Below are 23,105 nucleotides of genomic sequence, written 5' to 3'. Positions count from 1 at the left end.
AAAAATAAGAGGAGTTTATCTCATTGATCACTACATTCGTGAGAGATCATGTATTTTTTTAAATAATAAATTTTATTTTTATATTCCCCATACAATTGCAACCCCCCCATTCTGACCCCAATCCCACCCCTCCCGCCCCCCACCCCCCAAAAAGTGTCTCTGGATCATAGTTTTTTGTTGATTTTGATTTTCACTTTCTTACAGTTATTCATTTTCCTGGTCCCTTATTTAAGTTTTCTAGATTCCTGCTATGAGTGAGACCATCCAGTATTTTTCTTTTTCTTTTTGGCTTATTTCGCTGAGCATGATCCCTTCCAGCGCCATCCATGTTGCTGCAAATTGCATGTGTTTATCTTTTTTGAATGCTGAGTAATATTCCATGGTATATATGTACCACATCTTCTTGATCCAGTCATCTATTTTTGGTAAGCTGTCATATATTTTTAGTAACAACACTGCCTATGAACTTCTCCTTTTCTATTTAATTTTTTCCCATTCTTTACATTTTACTGACTACTTTGTATTTCTCTTTTTGAAAGGCCTAGTCTAGTTCTTTGCTCATTTTTCTCTTTTTCTTTATTGAGGTAATGTTAATTTACAACACTGTATATGATTCAGAGCTATAGGTTATGGCTCTTCAGATGTATGTTACATTACACCCACCACCATGACACCCCAAATCCTCCACCAAAGTCGAATGGGCATCCATCCCCCTTATTTCTTCATCCCCAATCCCCTTTGGTAGCCTCAATTTTAAGTCAGATTCCTAATCTGTTCCTTTGTTTTGTTTCTCTATATTCTACCCACGCGTGAAATCATCTGGTATTCACTTTTCTCCTTCTGATTCATTTTGGTTGACATAATCCCCTCCACTTTAATTCATGTTGTTGCAAATGGCAAGATTTCATCAATTTTTCCCTTTCTATGATCTCCTAGTTCAGAATTATTATGTCCTCTCTTTGTGTTCCTGTGGCAATTTGCTTATTTCTATGTTTGCTATTGCAAACTATGTTTTCAGTTTCAGTTTGCTCGCTTGATTGTATTCCTCACTGCACAGAAAGAAGCGATCATCTTTAAATTCCCAGTTCAATTGGCAGATAATAAGTGCTCAAATCCTTGTTGGGTAATTAAGAATTAGTTTAATTGACCTACTTGTCAGTCTTCAGGAAGATGATGCAAATTTTTGTAATGGATGATATCTACTAATGGTTGACTGGCTTTAGTGGTATCTTATTTAGCTTAAATAATTAAATATTCTACATAAGAATGCATCAAAGTAAACTATGGATGATTTATAAAGCCCAATAAAATCTTTAAAGATTTGAATCATCAACTTATTTAAACGAGCATATCTCTATTGTCATCTAATGCTTCTTTGTCAGATTAACTTCAACTCTTCATGGTTAATAAAAAATATTTTTATGTTAAGAAATTTATGCTATTGCAAAAAAAATCTTGAGACATGATCTGGATCTGGCGACATCAATGTATGTAAAGTAGTAACTGTCTTCCCTTTCTCTCTTCTAACCTATCTTTTAGCACATACTCTCTGCCTGGCTTCATCTTCCCTTCCCAGTTAAGGAAAATTCTTCTTGCAGGGAGATATAGAACTCAGATAGAATTTCTGTAGCTCTCTCTTCTCTTTTTATTCTGGCAACTTTGAATAAAAGTTCCCACAAACAGTACATAATTCTGTCCCTCCTCTTCCCACAACATGTAGCTGAAAAAGTCTTTTTGTCTTTACAAGTGGAATTTCATTTCTTTTTTTAATACATACAACTTTTAGAAACTGTTTATTTTCTGTCAGCTTTATTTCCACTTTCCTTTTCAGAGTGGTTGTTCCCACCCTTTAGCAGCCTGGACAATGGTGCCTGCAGACCAGTCTTCAGGAGATGAGTGAAGGATGGGGACAGAGGCCACCCACACGCCTTCAGGCCAGTCTGCATCTTAGGCTCAGTGGTTGTAAAATCAGAGCTGGAGCAATCCATTCACCCCGAAATTCCTCTTTGGTCTCAGACTTTTCAATAGCAGCCTGCTCTTCCTTTCCAATCTCTTCAGGCTCTTTGTAGAAGTAGAGATCAGGCATGACCACAAGCCCCCCCACCCCCGACCCATGGGTGCTCATGGGAGATGGTGAGCATGCCCAGAACTTCTTGGTTCAGTGTCCACTGAATCAGAACAGATGAATGCGCTCCCTTGTTGCAGGGGACGGCAAGGCCCACCCTGCACAGAGCAGAGCTGTGTTATACAGAGCAAGATTAGGCAGGTTAGCGTAAACACCTCTGGGAGAGGCTGCTGCTCAGCCCTGGGGTCAGTAAGCACCAGAAATCTTGACTCCCAGAAAGCTGCCTGGATCTGATTCGTTAAGGTTCCAGGAGTGAAGCAGCCAGCAAGGGGAGAGGGTGCTAGTGGCAGCAGCAAAGGTCAGCACAACTGGCTGGCAGTGTTCCTGGATGACCTGACACACATCAGCCATGTGCGGCCTGCAGAAGCTTCTCCAGGTACTTTTAAAATGTATGGTGTAGGCGCCATCTCGGGTTCCTGCTCAAAGGACATCCTTCTCCTTCATTTGTAGAACATCAAGGACCCCAGACATTGTGCTTTCCCTTCAAGTTATGGTGGGAACCCAGAACAATACAGTGTGGACCCCTCTCTGGGTAGCACAGAAAGGCTAACTTCCTTCTAAGCACCAGCCTTTTGAAACTCTATTCTTAGACGTATGTGATCACCTTTGGTGTTCATTCTTAGTCATGTCCTCCTTTATTCCATCTTTTAATCATTTTAAATCTGAGCTAACTGATTTCTTTCATGAATCCTATCCTTCATTTTTCCTCTAAAAGTCCATAAAATATGTATATAATGCAGGAGTGTGTATATTTTTAAATGCTTACTATTTAGCAAACATGTTGCTAGGAATCTTACATGCATTTTCTTAATTTTTCCAACAAACCTATATGAGATATACTCTTACTATCCCATTTTTTCAAATAAAAAATAAGCTTAGAGTGGTTAAATAATTTTCAGTCAGTTTGTGAGGTTTTTTTTTTTTTTTTTTTTTTTTTGCTATCCTTTTTACAATGGAGAACTCTGAGATTTAGAGGTTAAATATCTTACTCAATGTCACACCACTGGTGGCACGCCCAACATTTACACATACGTTTTCCTTGAGACTCTAGTCTAAGCTCTTACCCCAGTGCTAGAACTTCTTTCTTTCCTTTGAAGCTTTTGACATCTACTGTCTTAAAATCTTCAGCACACATCAGCCTCTGCCCTATATTTCTTTTCCTTATTACGCATTCCACAGTGATACGTAACCACTCAGTTCTCGTTTGTTAGGGGAAGTTGGTCCAAAACAGCAGTCTCTTTGCTGTAGCTTCTATTATTCCAGAGATGATATTGTCAGTAAGGGAAGTAAAACAATTTTTATCTACTTTACTTTGAACTGTAAAAGATTTCTAGTAGATGTCAAGCAAGGTGAGATTTCCCATCAACACAGAGCTTGCCTCTGTCAGTCTTGTCATAGAGGCAGACGTTATTTTAGCACATAATTGTTCCCTAAGACTGTGCAGGAAATCAGATGTACAGATATTAAATAGTACACTTGGGGATTAGAATGCAGAATTCTGTCTCCAGAAAAATAAATATTCATAATTATACTCCAACTTTTAGGAAAAAGTGAAATGATGATACCTGTGGTTTATAATATATTGATATTTTCTTTAATATTATTTCTCCCTTACAATCAAACATCACCTTTGACAGCTTAATCCCAATGATAGCAAAGAATCTGCTATTTTTAACACAATGGGTAACTTCAATCTTGATTTTAGTTGCATTAAGCTAATCAGAAATATATTACTTGTTAGTAGCATATACTTTCATTATTTTGTCCCCCATTTACAGATTAAAAAAATAACTACAAGGAGTGATAGAATAGTCAAATAATTGAACAAATACTGAAATAAGAGAAACTAAATTGTGTTGGTCAATCAAAAAACCACGTCATCAGGGATAACTTGACATATTTGTTTGAAAGCTCATGAATTAATGTCCAAATTCAATGCATAAAAGTTAGTTTAGGGCCTCCCTGGTGGCTCAAGGGGTTGAGCACAGCACTGTGAAGCTATCCACAGCCTCTGCAACACGAGTTTGATCCCAGGCCGGCCAGGGAGCTACCCACATGGTGCAGCAGACCTCTCCTGCCTCACCTGCCGCTCCCCTCAGCAGTGTATTTCAGTAGATCTGCTTGTTCTGCTACCTACTCTGTCTCTAGTGAATTCTCTCACCCCCTGCACCTCTGGCCTGTACCCCAGTTCTTGTATATATAAGTAAATAAATCTTTTTTAAAAAGTTAGTTTAGGGATATCAATTTAAAATTATGAAAACTCAGGGTTTCCAGTATATTTTAGGAAGGCACTCATCGTAACTTTCATTTGACTAAATAGACTGTAGTATGCTTTCACGACTATCAATTTGGTTTCCTTCTCCTTATATCCTCACCCAAATATTCTTTAGTGTGCTTCCAGTGTCAAGTATAAGCATTCCCACTAATTTTATACCTTATTTATCCCTGGGGTTTTCTCCCTCCTTTTATATTTGTTCTATTTCCTCACAAGAAGGTTTTCTTCTATGCTGCCATATTCTTGACATAAAGTCTACCAAATGTCAGGAATACCTATGAGTTACAGCAACTTGTCTTTTTGTTTTAATGTTTAAATTTTACTGCTTTGCACAGAAGAACTGGGGTGTGGGCCAGAGATGGTGGGGGGGTGAGAGGATTCACGAGAGACAGACTGGGGAGCAGAACAGGCAGATTTCTGAAATACACTGCTAAGGGGAGCAAAGGGTGAGACAGGAGAGGTCTGCTGCACTATATGTGGGTTAGCTCCCTGGCTGGGAGTAGTGGTAATGGGGCTGAGACTTTACCCCTAGGCCACCATGGAGGCCCATAGTTACTTTCTTATATTAAAATACCAAATTCACCTTTGTTATCTGTTTTGGTCAACATTCTTCATTTGCATCTATCAGAAACTTTAAACTGTATTAAGCAAGAAGGGACTAAATTGGAAGGAATAAATTGGATGGTTCATTAAACCTTAGGATAAGAAGTGAAACTGATTTTTTTTTTAAGATTTATTTATTTATTTATTTATTTATTTATTTATTTATTTATTTATACAAGCACTGGGTACAGTTAGAAGCGTGGGAGGGTGAGAGAATTCACCAGAGCCAGAGCAGGGAGCAGAGCAGGCAGAAGGACCGAAGTACACTGCTGAGGGGAGCAGAGGGAGGCAGGAGAGGTATGCGGCCCATGTGGGACCCTCCTCCAGTGGCTGGGGAGCAGGTGGGGATCGAACTGGTGCTGCAGAGGCGGAGGCAGTTTTGCAACCCAGCGCTCAAACGCTGCGCCACTGGGGAGGCCCGAAACTGAATTTTTTGAGTGTCTGAAACCAGCACTTGAGAAGCCAACGGCTGAGGTGTTTCTCTCCACCTCTATGAATCATGGGCTACTAACTTGGTTAATCCACCCCTTGTACAAGAGCCAAACACAATGAAAGCATTTTCATAATGAATAGTTCAAAGATTTTATGAGATGTTTTTCTACCCTTATATAAATATTTATTGCTGTTATAGTTAACCTTTTAAGTTTACACAAATTCTTACAATTTACCAGTTAGGCATAGTATTATGTAATTATGTACATAGTAAAATGTTATAACTCACTTTAAGAGATTGTCACACTTTCTTTCTTGGATTTGAAGATGTGACAATGCCATCTGGCACTCCATTGATTGGTAGGACTGATTTGATTATATGAAACTTAATCTTTGTGTTTCCTGCAGACTAATTTTTCATATAATGCATGAAAATCTTAGAAGATCAAATAAAACTAGTCCAGGATAATTATCTTAGAAAGCTTTTGTTGTTGTTGTTGAGAACTAGGCATTTTGATTTGAATTTGAATTTTTTTTTATATTTAAGCAGTTCAACATAAAGGTCTAGATTAAGGATATCTTTCTAATAACAGACTTCATTAAAAATATTTCTGTACAGGGCCTACCTGGTGGTACAAGGGGTTAAGAAGCAACCTATGAAGCTGTCTGCAGCCACTGCAGCAAGAGTTTGGTCCCCAACCAGGGAGCTACCCACTTGGCGCAGCAAACCTCTCCTGTCTCGCCCACTGCTCCCCTCAGCAGTGTATTTCTTCAGTCTGCCTGTTCTGTTCCCTGCTCTGTCTCAGAGGTCCTCCCCCAACACCTCTGGCCACACCACAGTTCTTGTATGCATAAATAAATCAATCTTAAAAAAAAAATTTCTGTACAAATTATACCTCTACTAGAGTACCAAAAACTTAGAGCTTTAAGACACCCTAATGGTGAGATAAGGTCAAAAAATTGGTAGCAACAGTAGCAATTTTCTTGGCAAACTGTTCTATACCAAAACCTCCAGTCTGGGACTACTCCCTTCCCTTACTCTTCCCAATCAGATGTTTCCCCCAACTCTGGCGCTTGGACCCACTTTTCTCCTAGAATCTTAGAAAGTTCCTTTTGATCCCATTTTCAACAACTCTAATTTGGTTTTCTTGATCTTATCATTAAATGTCTCTAGGCATCCTCTTGTGAAAATACTGTGAGCCTACCACATAATTTAGCTTCACCTCCCACACTGCAGACTGATTCCCAAGCACATATTCTTGATACAGATTCAGTCTCTTGTGAGGGGACAGTATTAGTCATTAATGTATTCCAAAGCATGGGTGTTTTTATCTGCTCTAACAAAGAGATATGACTAATTTATTATTGTTAACATCAGTGGTAGAATTACCAAATGATGTATTGCCTCCTCTAGGAAATGATTGAGAGTAGAAGGAAGCACTGTTAATTACTCTGGAACAATAGGTATATCTCAAGATTGCCCTAGGGCTATCATCATCCTAACCGTTTGTGATAATCTGCTTTCTCTAGGAAATTTTTTCTATTGTGATTCATTTGTTGTTCCTGAAGTGCTAAAATTTTACTTTGATTTTGTTATTTTGCATATAGGTGATCCAAGAAATAGATTTAGGACCAGACCTAATAAAATGCTTTTTATAAAAAAAACCATCCCAAAAGGCTTTCAAAAATAAGGAACATTTGACATTTTACAAGTTACTGGGCATGCACACTTCTCTTTTTAAAGTAAGCAATTGACTATATTGTCAATAGGAGTTATGTACTATCTTTAAGAATAATTATCAAGTCTTTTATATTAGGATCATGTTAAATCATTAGGGTCTCTTGACAAGTCCCTGTGACGTGAGGCAGTGTTGTTTGTAATATAACATCTGTTACAAAAACGCACACTAAGTATTTTAGCCTCTTTTACCTATCAATTTTAAGAAATTTCTAGTTTGGGATAATTCTTTATATATACACTGATAATTACAAAATATTTGAAGCCATATGTATACCCTAAACCATCTAATCCAGTGGTTCTCTACTAACTATTTGAGGAGTTAAAAAAAAAAAAAAATCATTGTCTTTCTTATCTCCAGAAATCTGACTTAAGTGGTCTGGGATGGGGCCCAGCACAGGCATTTGTAAAAAATGCCTCAGGTAACTCTACTGGGCAGTGAAAACCTATTTAATTTAACTCCTTCATTTTACATTTGAGAAAATTAAGGCCCTCTTACTTCAGCTGTCACTGTGGGTTAACGATCCAAATATCCTTGTGAATTGCTAGATGTTTCTAAAAGGGCTCTGTGAATGTGACATCACCTTCTTTATTTAGAACTGATCATAATTTTTATGACTTCCAACAGATGTCTTGGTTTCTCGAATTATCCTTTCACGTCATGGGGTTTCTAAGGCATCGCTGCCAAAGAAGCCGGAAGGTATGCCTTTTTTTTTGTTCTCCAGGTAGTAGAGCATATTTTAGCTTTTTATTTCTTGCCAGAAACTTGCTTCAATTTCTTCATTTATCTTTTTTGTCCACTGAAGTTTGTCTTCTAACACTGTAGATTTGTGGATTATGTCCCAGAGGCTCTTTCAATTTCAAAAATAGTTTAGCTCAGGGGTTAGCAAACTATGGTCTATGGGTCAAATTCAGTGGGCTGCCCGTGTTTTTTTTTTTTTAATAAATAAAGTTTTATTGGAACACATTCATGCCCATTTATTTATGTAATGTCTGTGACTACTTTCAGGCATGACAGCAGAACTGCAATAAAAATTGTATGAACCACAAAGCTGAAGATACCTACTACCTAGTCCTTTATGGAAAAAGTTTTCTGACCCTTGATTTAAATAGTTTAAAACTCTTTGGAAGAGTAGACATCTGTAGCATTATTTATCTCCTAATGTTAAATGATGCTGTGGGGATGTCAGAGGTCAATTTGGTTCCCATTCATCCTTCCCTTATCTATATTAATTAATTGGTCTTAATACCTGAATGTCCAAATGATTTTTTTTTTTTAATTTTCAAAATGTAACAACTTCTAGGCTATATCTTGGTGTAGGTTATTTTATGTCAATATTTTTGGGATATTGTGCATTTGATATTTTTATTTTTTGAATGCTATCTTGATTATATATAGAATTGAATACCCATGATTGAAGAACACCAGTTATCACATTTTCATTTAACTTTGAAAAGAATATCTTTTTATCATATTTATTTCCTTTTTCATTGTTTCTTAGCCCTGTCTTCTGTATACCTTCTAGTATTCTCAGTAACATCTATTCATTCCTTCTCTGGCTCTCGAACTTTTCTTTGAGATTGCTACAAGTTTTATTAAATTCTTGACTATGTGGTGATGTGTTTGATCAAAATTTTCTCTGCCAGGTAGAATCATTTTTTGTATGAATGTTCTTCATGGGCCATTTATTTTTTCTGCTTCTGTTTCTTTCCTTCTTTTCTTTATAATATCTTCATGAAGTGTATATACTGGTTCCTTTTTAAACACTACTTGTCTTTGAATGAGCTAAGTTCTTTCTGGACTAGTTCTTTGTAGGATGTTTATAGAGATAGCATGATGATATAGCTCTAATGAATTTTCTCTAGTGGCAAACTGCAAATTGCATTCTCTAGCATCCATTTCTCTCTTTTCCTATAACAATAGAAACCAGAATCTATTTGTTGTCATCATGCCCAGCTAAAACCCTAAAATTCCCAGCTTTCTTTATATCTGATTATGACCATGTAGCTAAATTCATTCCAGGAACATGTGAAGCAAGAGAGTTGAGTTTGACTTCTGGATAAGATCCTTAAAAACTGTGGGTAATGGGCCCTTCTTCCTTTTCCCTGCAGCCTGGAATATGCATGGAATGACTGGAGAGCCATAAGACATTGCCAACCATGAGGTGACCTTGAAGATGAACAGAGGAAAATAGAGCAGGAAGTTTAGACTCCAGTTCCCTGTGGACACTATGCAAATCTTACTCTTGAAATTCTTTTAAACAACAGAAAAATAATCATGTGTTAAGGCTTTTTGAGGTCTCTCCAATATATAGTTAGTTTAATCCTGACTGATGCAGTTGTAAAACTTCTTATAACACAGGGTGTGAGAGTGAGTGTGGCAATGTGGGTATGCAAGAGAATTTCTTTCGTCTTTCCTTTTTCACTGGTAACAAAAAATAGCAGCTTGTTCAGGGTCTCCCTCCACCTTGCCTCATCTCAGAAGGCTTCCTGTTAAGCAGCCATTTTTGTGTGATTCTGCTTGCAGCCCATGGTTTCCCACTTCTCCGAGGTGACAACTGATGGCCACAGACGCTTCCATCACAAGACTGAACCATTCTGCTATTGTTGATTAAACAAGGAGTGGGTGACTCTCTCCTGGGTCTCCACATCTTAGGAGAAGCAATGTTCTGCAGCTCAAACCTGAGCTCTGTGTGGTCAAGAGGACACTAGCATTGTCTTCCTGCAGGTGTCCCTGGTGGTCTCCACTCAGAGACAGAGGCAGCCCCTTCCTTGTGGGCCATGGTGCATATACAATGTTGTTTCCTAGTTTTCTCAAAGATGAAGTTTGCGTTTCTATTTTCCTTCTGTTGTTGCTGGATGACTTTGCAGAAGAGAAGGGACACAGATGTCTTTAATTCGCCATTTTAAAACAAGAAGTCTTTTTATTTATTTTTAAAATAACATTTTTTCTTAATTAGGAAGGGATCTATGTTCATCATGGAAGTGTTAAAAAATGCAGACAAGCAAAAAAGTAAAGGTAAAAACTGCTGCTAATTTCACCCACCAGTGGTAATTCCTGTTAACATTTTAGAGAATATTTTCCCAAATTTTCTCTCTCACTCATTACAAGTATAACAATAGAGTACATGTAGGTTAATTATATAGATATGTATTATATTGATTATATAAATTATTTAATATACATCTCTTTTAACCTTAATTACTTAGCTTTTAGGAAACATGGTATGGGTAACATTGAATAGTCTACAACACTATTTTTAATTGTTCTTGTACATTCCAGTGTATGAATACAACAAAAATTAACCAATCCCCGAGTTTGGACACTAATTTTGCCCACATATTGACTATTATAAGTAATGTTCATATTATTGCGTTCTTATTTAAAGATAAATGGGCGAAGCATGTTTTATTTTTCACTTTGCTCAGTAAAATCTTTCTTCAGTGAAATTTCAACTTAGGTGTCATCATTCATTGTGAATTAGTAGTTGACTATAAGTTATTATTATTATTAAAGGTCAGTGAGGGGGCACGATAGCAAATGGGAGGCCTAGATCTCTGCACCACTAGAGTTGAGGTAATGCTCTTGAACTCTGTGGCAGACCCAGGTGAAGGTCTGTGCAGCCACAGAGGCACAAAATACCACAGATTTACAAGGATTAAGACACCTCTCCTTGAGTCTTCCTGGTAGCATGAGGGGTTAAAATGCAGCACTATGAAGCTATCCATAGCCCCGCAGCATGAGTTCAATCCGGCCAGGGAGGTGGCCCACATGGCACAGCAGACCTCTCCTGTCTCACCAGCTGCTCCTCTCAGCAGTGTATTTCAGTAGATCCACCTGTTCTATGGTGAATCCTCTCACCCACTCACACAACAGGGCTGTACCCCAGTTCTTGCATGAATAAATAAATAACTTTTTTTTTTTTAAAAAAAAACACCTCTCCTGCCATGGTTCCTATAATCTTAACATCCAAAGATTGGCTCTACCTCCCCATAGGGATCTTTTAAAAAAGACTTCTTATTTTGAAGCAATTTAAAGCTTAAAGAACAGTTGCAAAAATATTACAGCTCTCCCTTATATCCCTCACCTCACACCCCTTAAGGTTAACATCTTATATCTTCATAGTAAAGTCATCAAGAACAAGTCATCAAGAACATTGGCTCAATACCAGCAACTAAACAAAAGACCTTAATTAAATTTCACCATCTTCCCTTCGCCCTCCTATGAATGTCCTAAATAAAAGACAAATAATTGTTTATGATCCCAATGATCCCAAATGGCTGTTAATTTTTACTTTTCCTTAGTCCATAACACTTCTTTAGTCTGTCTTCGTCTTTTGTGACCTTGACACTTTAATAAATACTGGTCAGTGACTTTGTAGAATGTTTCCCAAGTTGGATTTGTCTGTTATTGCCTCACGATTAAATTGAAGCTATACATTTTTTTTGAAAGATCACTAGAAGAGGTATTTTTAATTTTTTTGTCTTTTACTTTTATTATCTTAATTACATACCATTCTTTTACATCCTTGTTAATTTTTTGATAGCATAGTATTTCCCTCCTCAGGAGACTATGTATTTTGGCAAGAATACACTGAGCTCACATGTTTCTCAATGCATCATGTCAAGGGATTCATGAGGTTGACAAGTTTTATTCCTGGTGATATTTTTACCTTGGTCACTTGATTAAGCTGATGTCTGACTAGTTTTTTAGCTGTAAAGGTATTACATTTGCCTTTGTAATTTATAAGTATCTTGGAAGAAATACTTTCAGATAATGCAAATATCACTCCTCCTCAAACTTGTGCCCAATATTTTTAACATCCATCAGTGTTTGAAACAATTATTTTTAAATTTTGCCAGTTTGATATGTGAGATATATTTCATTATTGATTTATCTTGTAATTTTCTAATTATGAGTGAATTTGGGCACTACCCCTATATATCTGAAATCCATTTTTAGTATCTATTTCTTATAAATTGCTTATTCATGTCTTTTCCCTCTTTTTTGTGTTTTTGGTCCTTTGCAGTTCAATTATCCAGTTTTTTGTATATTAAAGATATAAGCACTTGCATGTGGTCTGTATTGTGAATCTTTTTTCCCAGTGCCAATTGCCTTTTAACTTTCTTTATGGTGTTTTTAGTGTAAAATGTTTGCTATTTTTATTTATTTATTTATTTATTTATTTATTTATTTATTTATTTATTTATTTATACAAGCACTGGCTACAGTCAGAAGCGTGGGAGGGTGAGAGAATTCACCAGAGCCAGAGCTGGGAACAGAACAGGCAGACTGACGAAATACACTGCTAAGGGGAGCAGCGGGCGGCAGGAGAGGTCTGTGCGCCATGTAGGACCCTCGCCGGTGGCCGGGGATCGAACCAGTGCTTCAGAGGCTGCGGGCAGCTTCGCAACCCAGCATTCAACCGCTGCGCCACCGGGGAGGCCCATGTTTGCTATTTTTATGTAGTTAAATATCAGTCTTGTTTTCTGTAGTTTCTGGATTTCATCCTTAAGAATCCTTTCTTTGTCTGAGGTTAGGAAGCATTTAATATGGCTTCTTCTAGTATTTGTATGATTTCATTTTTCACATTTGTCCCAAATCTACTTGAATTTTATTGGTATGGGTGGTATGAGGTATTGATGTCAATTTCTATTTCTCCAAATGGCTACCTCATTGTCTTAACATCATTTAGTAAGAAATGTCCATCTTTACCTAAAAGATTTGAGATGCCACAATTATCCATACTGAGTTTCTATATTTTGGGATCTAATCCTGTTTTATTTCATGATCTGTTTGTCTATTCATGTACCAATACTGAAATGTTTTAATTATGGGAGCTTTATATTTCTTTTAATGTCTATTAAGGCTAGTTTTCCCTTGTAGTTTTTCTCATTTCAGTATTTCTTAGCTATTCTTGCAATGTTTATTTCTCCATAACAAACTTTGGTGCAAATTGTCCAACTCTATAAAATAGCTTATTGATATTTACATTAGAATTGCATTAAGTTTAGAAATCAACTGATAAGAGAAATGACACCTTAATAGTGTTATCTCAACCAAGAACAGGGGCATTTTCCCATCTATTCAATTCATTTGTTTTGGTCCTTCAGGAGTGATTTAAAATTTTTCAGTGGAGTCTTTTGATTGATCTAGAAATGAGGAATGACTACCCTAGACCACAAGTGGTCATGAAAGAGGAAAAAGAAGAGACTAGAGAATATATCAAGGGTCTTCTAAAGCTACCTACATTGCCTCATTGATCCTTCCAACCACCCTGTAAAGTAGAAATTACTTAGCCATATTTTACAAATGGTAACAATGAGGTTGAGGTAATAAAGCTAGAAAGTGGCAATAAATAGTGGAGGGAGGATATGAACTCATCCATCTTGGTCTCTCCATTCCACAAATTGTCTGCAAGGGCATGCCAGGTAATGGAACATCTAGGGAAGGGAACATTGATATTAGGGTTTAGAATTTTCAGATGGTCATTAGAGCGATGGCAACTAGCCTTAACATTAGAACCCATTTCTAGTCTTGGATAGCAAGAGATTTCAACCTTTATGGAAACCAATTATTTGATCACAGCTGCCTAGAGTACTGTACTGAAATGGATTGTGAGACTTCAACTAGATATAATCGCAAAGTGTGTGGGGATCAGTTAGCAATATCTTAAACTTTATGTATATAAAGGTTGGGAGAGGAGATGTGACGTCTACCTATTAGCCAGTCTTGGACTGTACACTATGTCCAGAGAGCAGTGACAGAAATGGGGTGAGAACTTACTAGCCTGCTCCAGGATAGAATTTTTGAAACTCCAGGCTGAGAGGGCTTAAAGAATTGCTAGGTGTTTTTTAAGCATTTGGGGAAAATATTGCCAACTTTGTGTGTGATTTCAGTGGTTAGAACAATGATGTTATTTCAGGGCTTGCTCAGGTTCATAGAAGGAAGAAATTTTCAGCAATTAGAGTTTAACAAACATGGAAAACATGACATGGAGAAGTTCATGCAATAGCTGACTTATGATTGTGACAGAGACATTGAGTTTCAGGCTTTGGAAACCACAAGGTTTCAGGGTAGTTGTGGCTAAGACATTAGACAAGTCAATTACCTTGTCTTATGCTCTCTTAACCCCATTTAACATGGCTTAAGCCTCACTGATAATATAGTTTTACACTTATTTGTGTGATACCATGCTTAAAGTATTTCTCCATCACATATGCTTCCCAATGATGGAAGAGACTATTTTGCTCACAGTACTTGGGACAGGATAAATGTTCATTGAACAAATGAATCAATCAATGCAAGCAAGTCACTCTCAGTTGTTTCTTGCTGGAAGGCACCATCAGCTGGTGCTCAGGTCATAAGTAATATAATTCCTCTGAGGTGCCAAGTTATTAACTAATAGCAGAGACTCCAAGAGACATAAACAGTACAGAAATAGCACCCATGCTTCATCAACCATGCCAGTTTCACTCGTGGATCCACGAAGGGGTGAGGGGGTGAGGACAGAGGAAGAGGGAGGTTAGGAAGGAAGGGGAGGTAGGAACAAAGGGATGGTGTTTTGAGAGTTGTTCCCATAGAATTTGTACTTGCTTTTTGTAAACCTTATCACACTTACTGTTACTTGTTGAATATTGTCTTTTTTATTATATCCTACTGCTCAATGTCTAACTTTCCTGTTATATAATACAGACCATGGGGTGAAGACTATGTTTTTATTTATTGCTGTATACCAAACAGTTCTAAGGTAGTGCCTGGTACATAGTAGGTTCAGTATTTGTCAAATGAATAAATAAATGAATGAAATGTGACCTGGAATCTTTTTTCCCCTGAGTACAGTGTACTTTATTGCTGATACATAATAAGGCATGGGTCCCTAAGCCCTTTTCTTCTCCCGGGGGTCTGGGATGGAACTGAGACTCGTTGAGATTCTCAGTGTAATGGATCAGTGGGAAAAGGATTGCCCAGCTGCTGAGGGCCTCTCTCCTCCTCTTGTGCTCTGGCTGGTGTGATGGTCCAGGGGACTCTTACTCCTTGGAGGCCATGTGGACTATGAGGTCTATCACCCTGTTGCTGTAGCCAAATTCATTGTCATACCAGGATATGAGCTTCACAAAGTGGTCATTGAGGGCAATGCCAGCCCCAGCATCGAAGGTGGAGGAATGGGTGTCATTGTTAAAATCAGAGGAGACAACCTGGTCCTCAGTGTAGGCCAGGATGCCTTTGAGTGGACCTTGTGATGCCTGTTTCACCACCTTCTTGATGTCATCATATTTGGCAGCTTTCGCTAGGCGGCAGGTCAGATCCACAACTGACACATTGGAGGTAGGAACACGGAAGGCCATGCCAGTCAGCTTCCCATTCAGCTCAGGGATGACCTTGCCCACAGCCTTGGCAGCACCAGTATAAGTGGGGATGATGTTCTGGGCAGCCCCTCGGCCATCACGCCAAAGCTTCCCAGAGGGGCCGTCCACAGTCTTCTGGGAAGCAGTGATGGCATGGACTGCAGTCATGAGTCCCTCCACGATGCCAAAGTTGTCATGGATGACCTTGGCGAGGGGAGCCAAGCAGTTGGTGGTGCAGGAGGCGTTGCTGACAATCTTGAGGGAGTTGTCATACTTCTCATGGTTTACGCCCATCACAAACATGGGGGCATTGGCAGAAGGGGCAGAGATGATGACCCTTTTGGCCCCACCCTTCAAGTGAGCTCCAGCCTTCTCCAAGGTAGTGAAGGCACCAGTGGACTCCACAACATATTCAGCACCAGCGTCACCCCATTTGATGTTGGCAGGAACTGTCTCCTGGAAGATGGAGATGGACTTTCCATTGATGACAAGCTTACCATTCTCAGCCTTGACTGTGCCATTGAACTTGCCATGAGTGGAATCATACTGGAAGATGTAGACCATGTAGTTGAGGTCAATGAAAGGGTCATTAATGGCCACCACATCCACTTTGCCAGACTTAAAAGCAGCTCTGGTGACCAGGCGTCCGATCCTACCAAATCCATTCACTCCAACCTTCACCATGGTGTCTGAGGGATGTGCTGGCACAGCACGAGAAGGAGCTGTTGTCTGTCAAACTAGTAGGAACAGTGAGCTGTGACCTAGAATCTTTGTGTCCAATAAATCAGCATGTGAAACTTAAGTATAAACACACACAATCTCTTTTTTGGCTGAGTAGCATCATAATGATCAGCAAAAACAAGAGCCTTATGACAGGCAGCAAAAGGGGAGCTAAGATGGAAGTGGTGATCCTCTTTCTAAGCAATGATCACTCTAAGAGATATTGGAAAAACGCTAGTCACAAGAACTCATGAAACTAAAATTGCATCTGATGACCTCAAGGGTCAGGCTTTTGAAGTGAGCCTTGCTGATCAGCAGAATGTCGAAGTTGCAATTATAAAATTTAAACTTATTACTGAGAGTTTTCAGGGCAAAACTCCCTGACTAACTTCCATGGCATGATCTTACCTATGACAAAATGTGCTCCATGGTCGAAAGTGGCAGACTGTGATTGAAGTTCATGTTGATGTCAAGGCTACTGGTGATTATTTGTTTCATTTGTCCTAAGTTGGTTTCTTAAAAGATGCAATAAACAGATTTGGAAGGCATCTTAAGCTCAGCATCAACAGGTCCCCCAAATCTGGAAGATGATGAAAATTAAAACCCGAGGAATGCAGAAAAGGGTCAATAAACTGACCCCAAACGACATTGGGAAAATACAGAAAATGCTTGACAATCTATTTAATGGCCTCACAATGTCTTTGTTAGAAAAGTAAAAATGCCAGGGCCTCCCTGGTGGCTCAACGGGTTGAACGCCACACTGTGAGGCAATCTGCAGCCTCTGCAGCACAAGTTTGATCCCCGGCTGGCCAGAGAGAAACCCACATGGTGAAGCAGACCTCTCCTGTCTCGCCCAGTGCTCCCTTCAGCAGTGTATTTCAGTCAGTCTGCCTGTTCTGTTCCCCACTCTGTCTCTGGTGAATCCTCTCACCTCCCCCCCATCTCTGGCCTGTACCCCAGTTCTTGTATGAATAAATAAATAAATCTTAGGGAAAAAAAAGAAAAGTAAAAATGCCAAAGCCCAAGTTTGAATTGGGAAAACTCATGGTGCTTTACGGTGAAGGTAGTAGTTTTGGAAAAGCTACTGGGAATAAGAGAGGTGCTAAAGTTGAATGACTTGTTGGATCTAAGCCACAAGTCCAAAATTCTGTTTAAAATTCAGGCTTAATGGTGGGAAGTAAAAAGTCATATTTGTAATGCTTTAAAAAAAATGCATGGTCTCTACCTTCATGTATTCTGCAGCCTAGTGAGCTACTTAGTAACAAGCACATGAAACTCTGACATACAAAGAATCCTCATTCTACAGCAGGAATTAAGTTTAACCTTTCCCCCAGGAAGTTGCCTGTTATCAAGCCTTCAGTGGCCAATAAAAGGTATTCTGATCTCTTATGATGATTACCATACAATATCTCTACCTTTTTTCTGTACCATCTTCTAGCATGAAAGAACACAGGACTAAAATTAAGTCCAGAATATAGTCTCCTAACCACTCTAGTTTCAGTTTCCCCATTTATGAAATATGAGTGGGGTTGAGCATTGGAGTGATGACTGATTAGGACCTTTCTAGAGGTAATCTTTTAAGATTCTTAGAAAATCTAAGTTGCAAAGTGACTATACAAGGAGGTAGTTGTGTAGACATCTTTAATGAAAAGATGCCTCAAAAACAACCTGGGTCATCACAAAAACAGACAGAAAATTGGGCCTTATTTCATATAATCACTCATTTCATATAATCACATGAACTTAAAACACTGAAAGGAATATTAAGTTGTTTTTTTTTTCATTCAACACAAAAATATATATCTGAGAAACTAGAAGACAGTGCTTTGGCTAAAAAAAGTAGTTGATATTAGTTGAACTGTAAACTTTCAGGAATGTAATATTGATTACAGCTGAATAAAAAGAGAATATAAGAACGTAAGGAATAGCATGGGTTACTGTCGCTGGGAGAGAGTATTGTACTTGGAACCATGAGAAATATATGAGAGTAGTCAGGGCACTGAAAGAACAGGCTGAAATGGACTGTCAAAATGCATGAATGATTAATACGTAAGTGCAGTGGCATGGATTAGAATATACTGCAAATTTGATTGAGTAGAAAAAGTGTGTGTATTTGTGTGTGTATCCAACTGGTGTTCTTAAGTTATGCTTGAAATCAGAATCTTGTTGCTGTAAGAATATATTTGAAAACTAATGAACTAAAGATCTCCTATATCTGGCATTCAAGTTTTTTTTTTTCCTAGTTACCTTCTCTATCACCCTTGGCTCTATGGGGGCTGCCATATTTATTCTTATACGATCACAGTAACAGCTTTGACTTAAGCTTGGCCAATTACAATGCCTTAACATCCAGACCAGAGTTGAATCATTTGAACGTGGGTTCCCGACCCCAACTGGTCACTTTCCTGAGATTGCAAACATTTTTTACAGAAACTAAGCAACAATGATCTATTTATTTCTTTTAATTATGTGAGACACTCCAATATGCTTTCATTACATTTCCATTTTTGCCACATGAAGGTGAGGTTAGATTTTAATCACTTGCCATCCAAGTGGCAGGATATCTTATCTTGACAAACATCTTCTAGCCAGATTGCTCTGAGGAATACTCTCTCTACTCCTTTGGCCATGAAATTCTTGTATTTTTTCTTATCTACCCACTCATTCATGCAACAAGTATTTTCCAAGTAGCTACTTTGTGCCAGACAGGATTCTAAATCCTACCTTTCCCAAAGCTTCAGTTGCTGCCCATGACCTTTACTGCTGATCCACCAACTTCATCCTGCTTCAAAAGCCAATTGCACTCACACTCAGCAGCACTTTCCTCCTCACTGAAGCACTGGTCGCTGACATAACTGTTTCTGTGACATCATTCTATGAAATAATGGCCCTCAACAGAAATGGGGTGACAAAACTCCCATGTCTGAATGTCTAAGGGTGTTGTTCATTACACTTCACTCCATGAGAATCTCCGGAGAAATTTCTTTCCTATCTCATTATCAGTAGTACATGTAATTCTGAGTAACTGCTTCTTTTGTTTTTCTTTTTAAATGTCATCATCACCCTGTGAACAGTTTAAGTGGCTGAATTTCTCTTTTCCCAGTGGTTGCCAGAGAACTCAAATCAAATTGGTGCTATCCTCTTAGAAAACAGGTAACCATGTATATGAAGTCAGTAACTATTGCCTCTAGGTAGTAGAGGCTAAGGATATGTTCTATTTGTATAGTTTCTTTTTTAAAATTTTATTTATTAATGCATACAAGAACTGGGGTACAGGCCAAAGGTGTGGGGGGTGAGAGGATTCACCAGAGATAGAGCAGGGAACAGAACAGGCAGATCTACTGAAATACACTGCTAAGGGGAGCAGCGGGCGAGTCAGGAGAGGACTGCTGCGCCATGTGGGTAGCTCCCTCCATCTCGCACTACAGTAGCTGCGGATAGCCTCATAGTTTGTGTCTTAACCCCTTGCGCCACCAGGGAGGCCCTCTATTTGTTTTGCTTCTTAAACATGTAATTGGAATGCCTTTGGGCTAGGCACTCAAGTCTGTTGGTTGCCATAAGCACAGCTACTCCATTGTAAATTCAGCTTGTCACTTTACATGTGGATGCTACCTGCTGGCTCTCCAGACTAGCTGACTGCATGATTCTTCCTTGGTAGTTTGCATTAATTTAAAAAAAAAACACATTTTCTTTAACCCCTGGTACCCCAACTATTATCATCTCGACTAGCAATATCAACGTTTAAAAAAATATTAATGGGGAGGGTACTAAGCCTTTGGAGTTGGTGTCTATTTTTTTGTGTGTGTGGTTAAATATACGACATAAAATTTACCACTTTAGCCATTTTTAAGTGTGCTGGAAAAAAAGTTCTGGAATCAATCCTAGTGTGTTCGCCGGAGTTTCTCACACTAAGCAATTCTCCTATCCTGGTTGGGTGTCCTACAATTCAATTCAATTCTGACACTATCTGCCTGAAAATAGCTTCAGATCCCACAGCTTAAGAGCTCAGTCCCAAACTAAGCTCCCCACTTCAGGTACCAATTGCAAAACCAGGTAATAATCCCCTGGCTTGAACCAGTTGGCTATAGAACAGAAGGTCCAGGGACATCCCATATAGGGTTTGATTAATTTGCTAGAGCCATTCACAGAACTCAAAGAAACATTTTACTTACTTGCTTGTTTATTTTCAAAGGCTATAACTCAGTAGCAGTGAGATGAAAGAGATGCAAAGAACAAGGTGTGGGAGAAAGGGCACGTGGTTACCACACCCTCTCTGAGTGCAGCGCCTTCACCAATCTGGAAGTTCTCCAAACCCCATCCTTCTGTGTTTTTATGGAGGCTTCATTACATGGGCAGGATTGATTCAATCATTGGCCATTGGCAGTGGATTTAATATCCAGCCCTTCTCCTCTCCAAGAGGTCAAGGAGGTGGGGCTGAAAGGTCCACCTTCCAATCCCATGGCTGCATGGTGACCAGCCCCACACTTTGACAGTTCCCAAAAGTCCTCATTAGGTGTGGTTGAAGGGCTTTGTAATGACTATGAAGACACTTTCATGGCTCTTATCACTTAGTGAATTCCAAGGGTTTTAGGACTTCTGTGCCAGAAACAGAGACCAAATATGTGTTTCTTATAAATCACAATGTCACAACAGTTCATTAGTGTGTAACCATGACTGTTATTCATTTCCAGAACTTTTTCACTTTTCAAACTACAGCTCTGTGCTCATTAAATAATAACTCCCAGCCCGCGTCTCTCCAGTCTGCGGCAACCATCATTCGACTTTCTGTATTAAATTTGACTAGTTCAGTTACTTCATATTAATGGAATCATATAATCTCTGTCCTTTTGTGTCTGACTTATTTCACGCAGCATAATGTATTCAAGGATCCACATTGTAGTATGTCAGCATTTCCTTCTGTTTTAAGGTAGAATAATATTTCATTGCATGTATATACTACATTTTGTTTATTCATTGATATATGGTCTGCCTTCTGTATTAGTTTCCTTTTATGTTGACACACTTGCTCATTTTATTTTACAATTTGAAAATTTTTTTATAATAATTTTTTAAATTTTTTTACATCATTTTTCTTTTTTTTTTTTTTAAAGATTTATTTATTTATTTATACAAGCACTGGGTACAGTCAGAAGCGTGGGAGGGCGAGAGAATTCACCAGAGCCAGAGCGGGGAACAGAACAGGCAGACTGACGAAATACACTGCTGATGGGAGCAGGGGACGTGGCAGGAGAGGTCTGTCACGCCATGTGGGACCCTCGCTGGCAGCTGGGGATTGAACCGGCGCTGCAGAGGTTGTGGGCAGCTTCGCAGCCCAGCGCTCAACTGCTGTGCCACCAGGGGAGGCCCCACATCATTGTTCATTTTTAAATAATATTTGCTTCCCCCCACCCACTCAGGTGTAGTCCCCATAGAGTTTCCTTCACCAATGCACCTGTGCACCATCACCTCAGTCCCCTGTGCTCCTTCCTCCTTCCCTCTGATCCCTCTCCCTCCTCCTCCCCTGCAGGATGTCTCTGGTTTATAATTGTCCATTTTTGTTTTGTTGTGTTTTGTACTGTTATTATTTTTTTACACTGATGTCTTATTTGGTTCCTTATATTCCTGCTATAACACTTGCTCATTTTAGATAAGTCACCTTCAAACCTTTTGAGAATGGGGTGCAGCATAAATAAGTAAATTCATATTTTTCAACCTCAGCAAGACCATAAGCCCTTCATCAGTGGTGCCAAGTACAAGCTAGGCACAAAGGAGATACTGGACAATGTATGCATAGGAACACGACCTACTGGTGCCTAATGTGGGGGTGAGGTGAACAGGCAGGGGAGTGCCCACACCTTAGCCTGGGTGACATGAGACACAAAACCAGTGTTTGACTTAGGTGATCTTGTCTAGGTATTTTGGGATCCTGCCTTCTCTCAGCTTTCTGCAGCATCTTCTCATGTAATGGCATGGTCAACATGAGTCATCTTAAAAAACACTGAAGTGGGCAGGTATGGGACCACACAGCCTGAGGAATTGCTCCTTTTCTTCTCCTCTCCTTTCTATTCCAGCCTCCGTGCAGTTGCTTGCTGGGGACAACCACAGTGGGCTTAGAGGAGACTAAAATGTAGACTATTTAAAATCTCCAACATTATCCAATTGTCTAATTTGCTGGGAAATGCTTTAAAACTTTTAAAAATAGAGATTCAATTCAGCGATTTAAGGGGAAACCTTTAAACATCCACCTAAAAAGAGAAGCTTTGCAACGAACTATATAGAGTGCCAGGTTGTCCCAAGAGGCAAGGTTATATGGGGTCAGTGGCTTCTTCACAGAATAATTAAAGGGTGTTAAAAGTCTCCTCACTCTCAGCCCTCACATGCCAGGGGAATTCTCCAGCACGCAGTCACACTTAGAATTGAGGGTGTTAACTCCAAAAGGCTCTTGTGAAAAGGTTGCCTGAGAGGAGTGAGACGGACTAGAACAGCCTATCAACACAGCGTCTCTTAGGATCCCTTAGAATCTGGGAGAGTTGGAGGCAGGGTCAGAGGCCTCTAATTCACCTAGACAATAGCAACCCTGCATTGCCATCCCTGCCTGGGACAGCAGGTGTGTGCAGGAGCCACAGCAGGGCTGGGAGCTCATCACCCACATACCTCCCCTCATTGTGCAGCCCACTCTGGATTTGGCTGGCTTGCTATTAGTAGGGTTCTTATTTTATAGAGCACCAGTTGTCTATAATCGTTAGTTTTTCTTCTTGATTTGCCTTAACATACATATTTCTGATTCTAAATGTATCCACTCAGTTGGTCCTCACTTCATGAAGAATTAGCCTCTGAGGGACTGGAAAACCAGCTTGGCTGAT

The 23,105-nt window shown here is 39.2% G+C and overlaps 1 protein-coding gene across 2 annotated transcripts; it reads right to left on the bottom strand.

Moving 5' to 3' along the window:
• Window positions 1-15,007: 15,007 nt before the first annotated feature.
• On the bottom strand, window positions 15,008-19,094 carry LOC119255408 (glyceraldehyde-3-phosphate dehydrogenase-like). Of its 2 annotated transcripts, none has more exons than XM_037522545.2 (3): window positions 18,967-19,094; window positions 16,651-16,822; window positions 15,008-16,290 (listed from the first exon to the last, which is right to left on the bottom strand). In XM_037522545.2, exon 3 carries the CDS (start codon window positions 16,204-16,206, stop codon window positions 15,205-15,207), a length of 1,002 nt encoding a protein of 333 aa, XP_037378442.1. In that variant the 5' UTR covers window positions 16,207-16,290; window positions 16,651-16,822; window positions 18,967-19,094; the 3' UTR covers window positions 15,008-15,204. The 2 variants fall into 2 exon arrangements, with proteins under 2 accessions (XP_037378442.1, XP_037378443.1); XM_037522546.2 differs by having other exon boundaries at window positions 15,008-16,259.
• Between the last annotated feature and the right edge of the window lie 4,011 nt (window positions 19,095-23,105).

This window comes from Talpa occidentalis, unplaced genomic scaffold (assembly GCF_014898055.3).
Source record: "Talpa occidentalis isolate TD23 unplaced genomic scaffold, MPIMG_talOcc4v2.1 talOcc4.3, whole genome shotgun sequence".
Taxonomy (NCBI): domain Eukaryota; kingdom Metazoa; phylum Chordata; class Mammalia; order Eulipotyphla; family Talpidae; genus Talpa; species Talpa occidentalis.
Note: the sequence above shows the minus strand (reverse complement) of the source record. Positions and strands in the feature narration are given on the sequence as shown.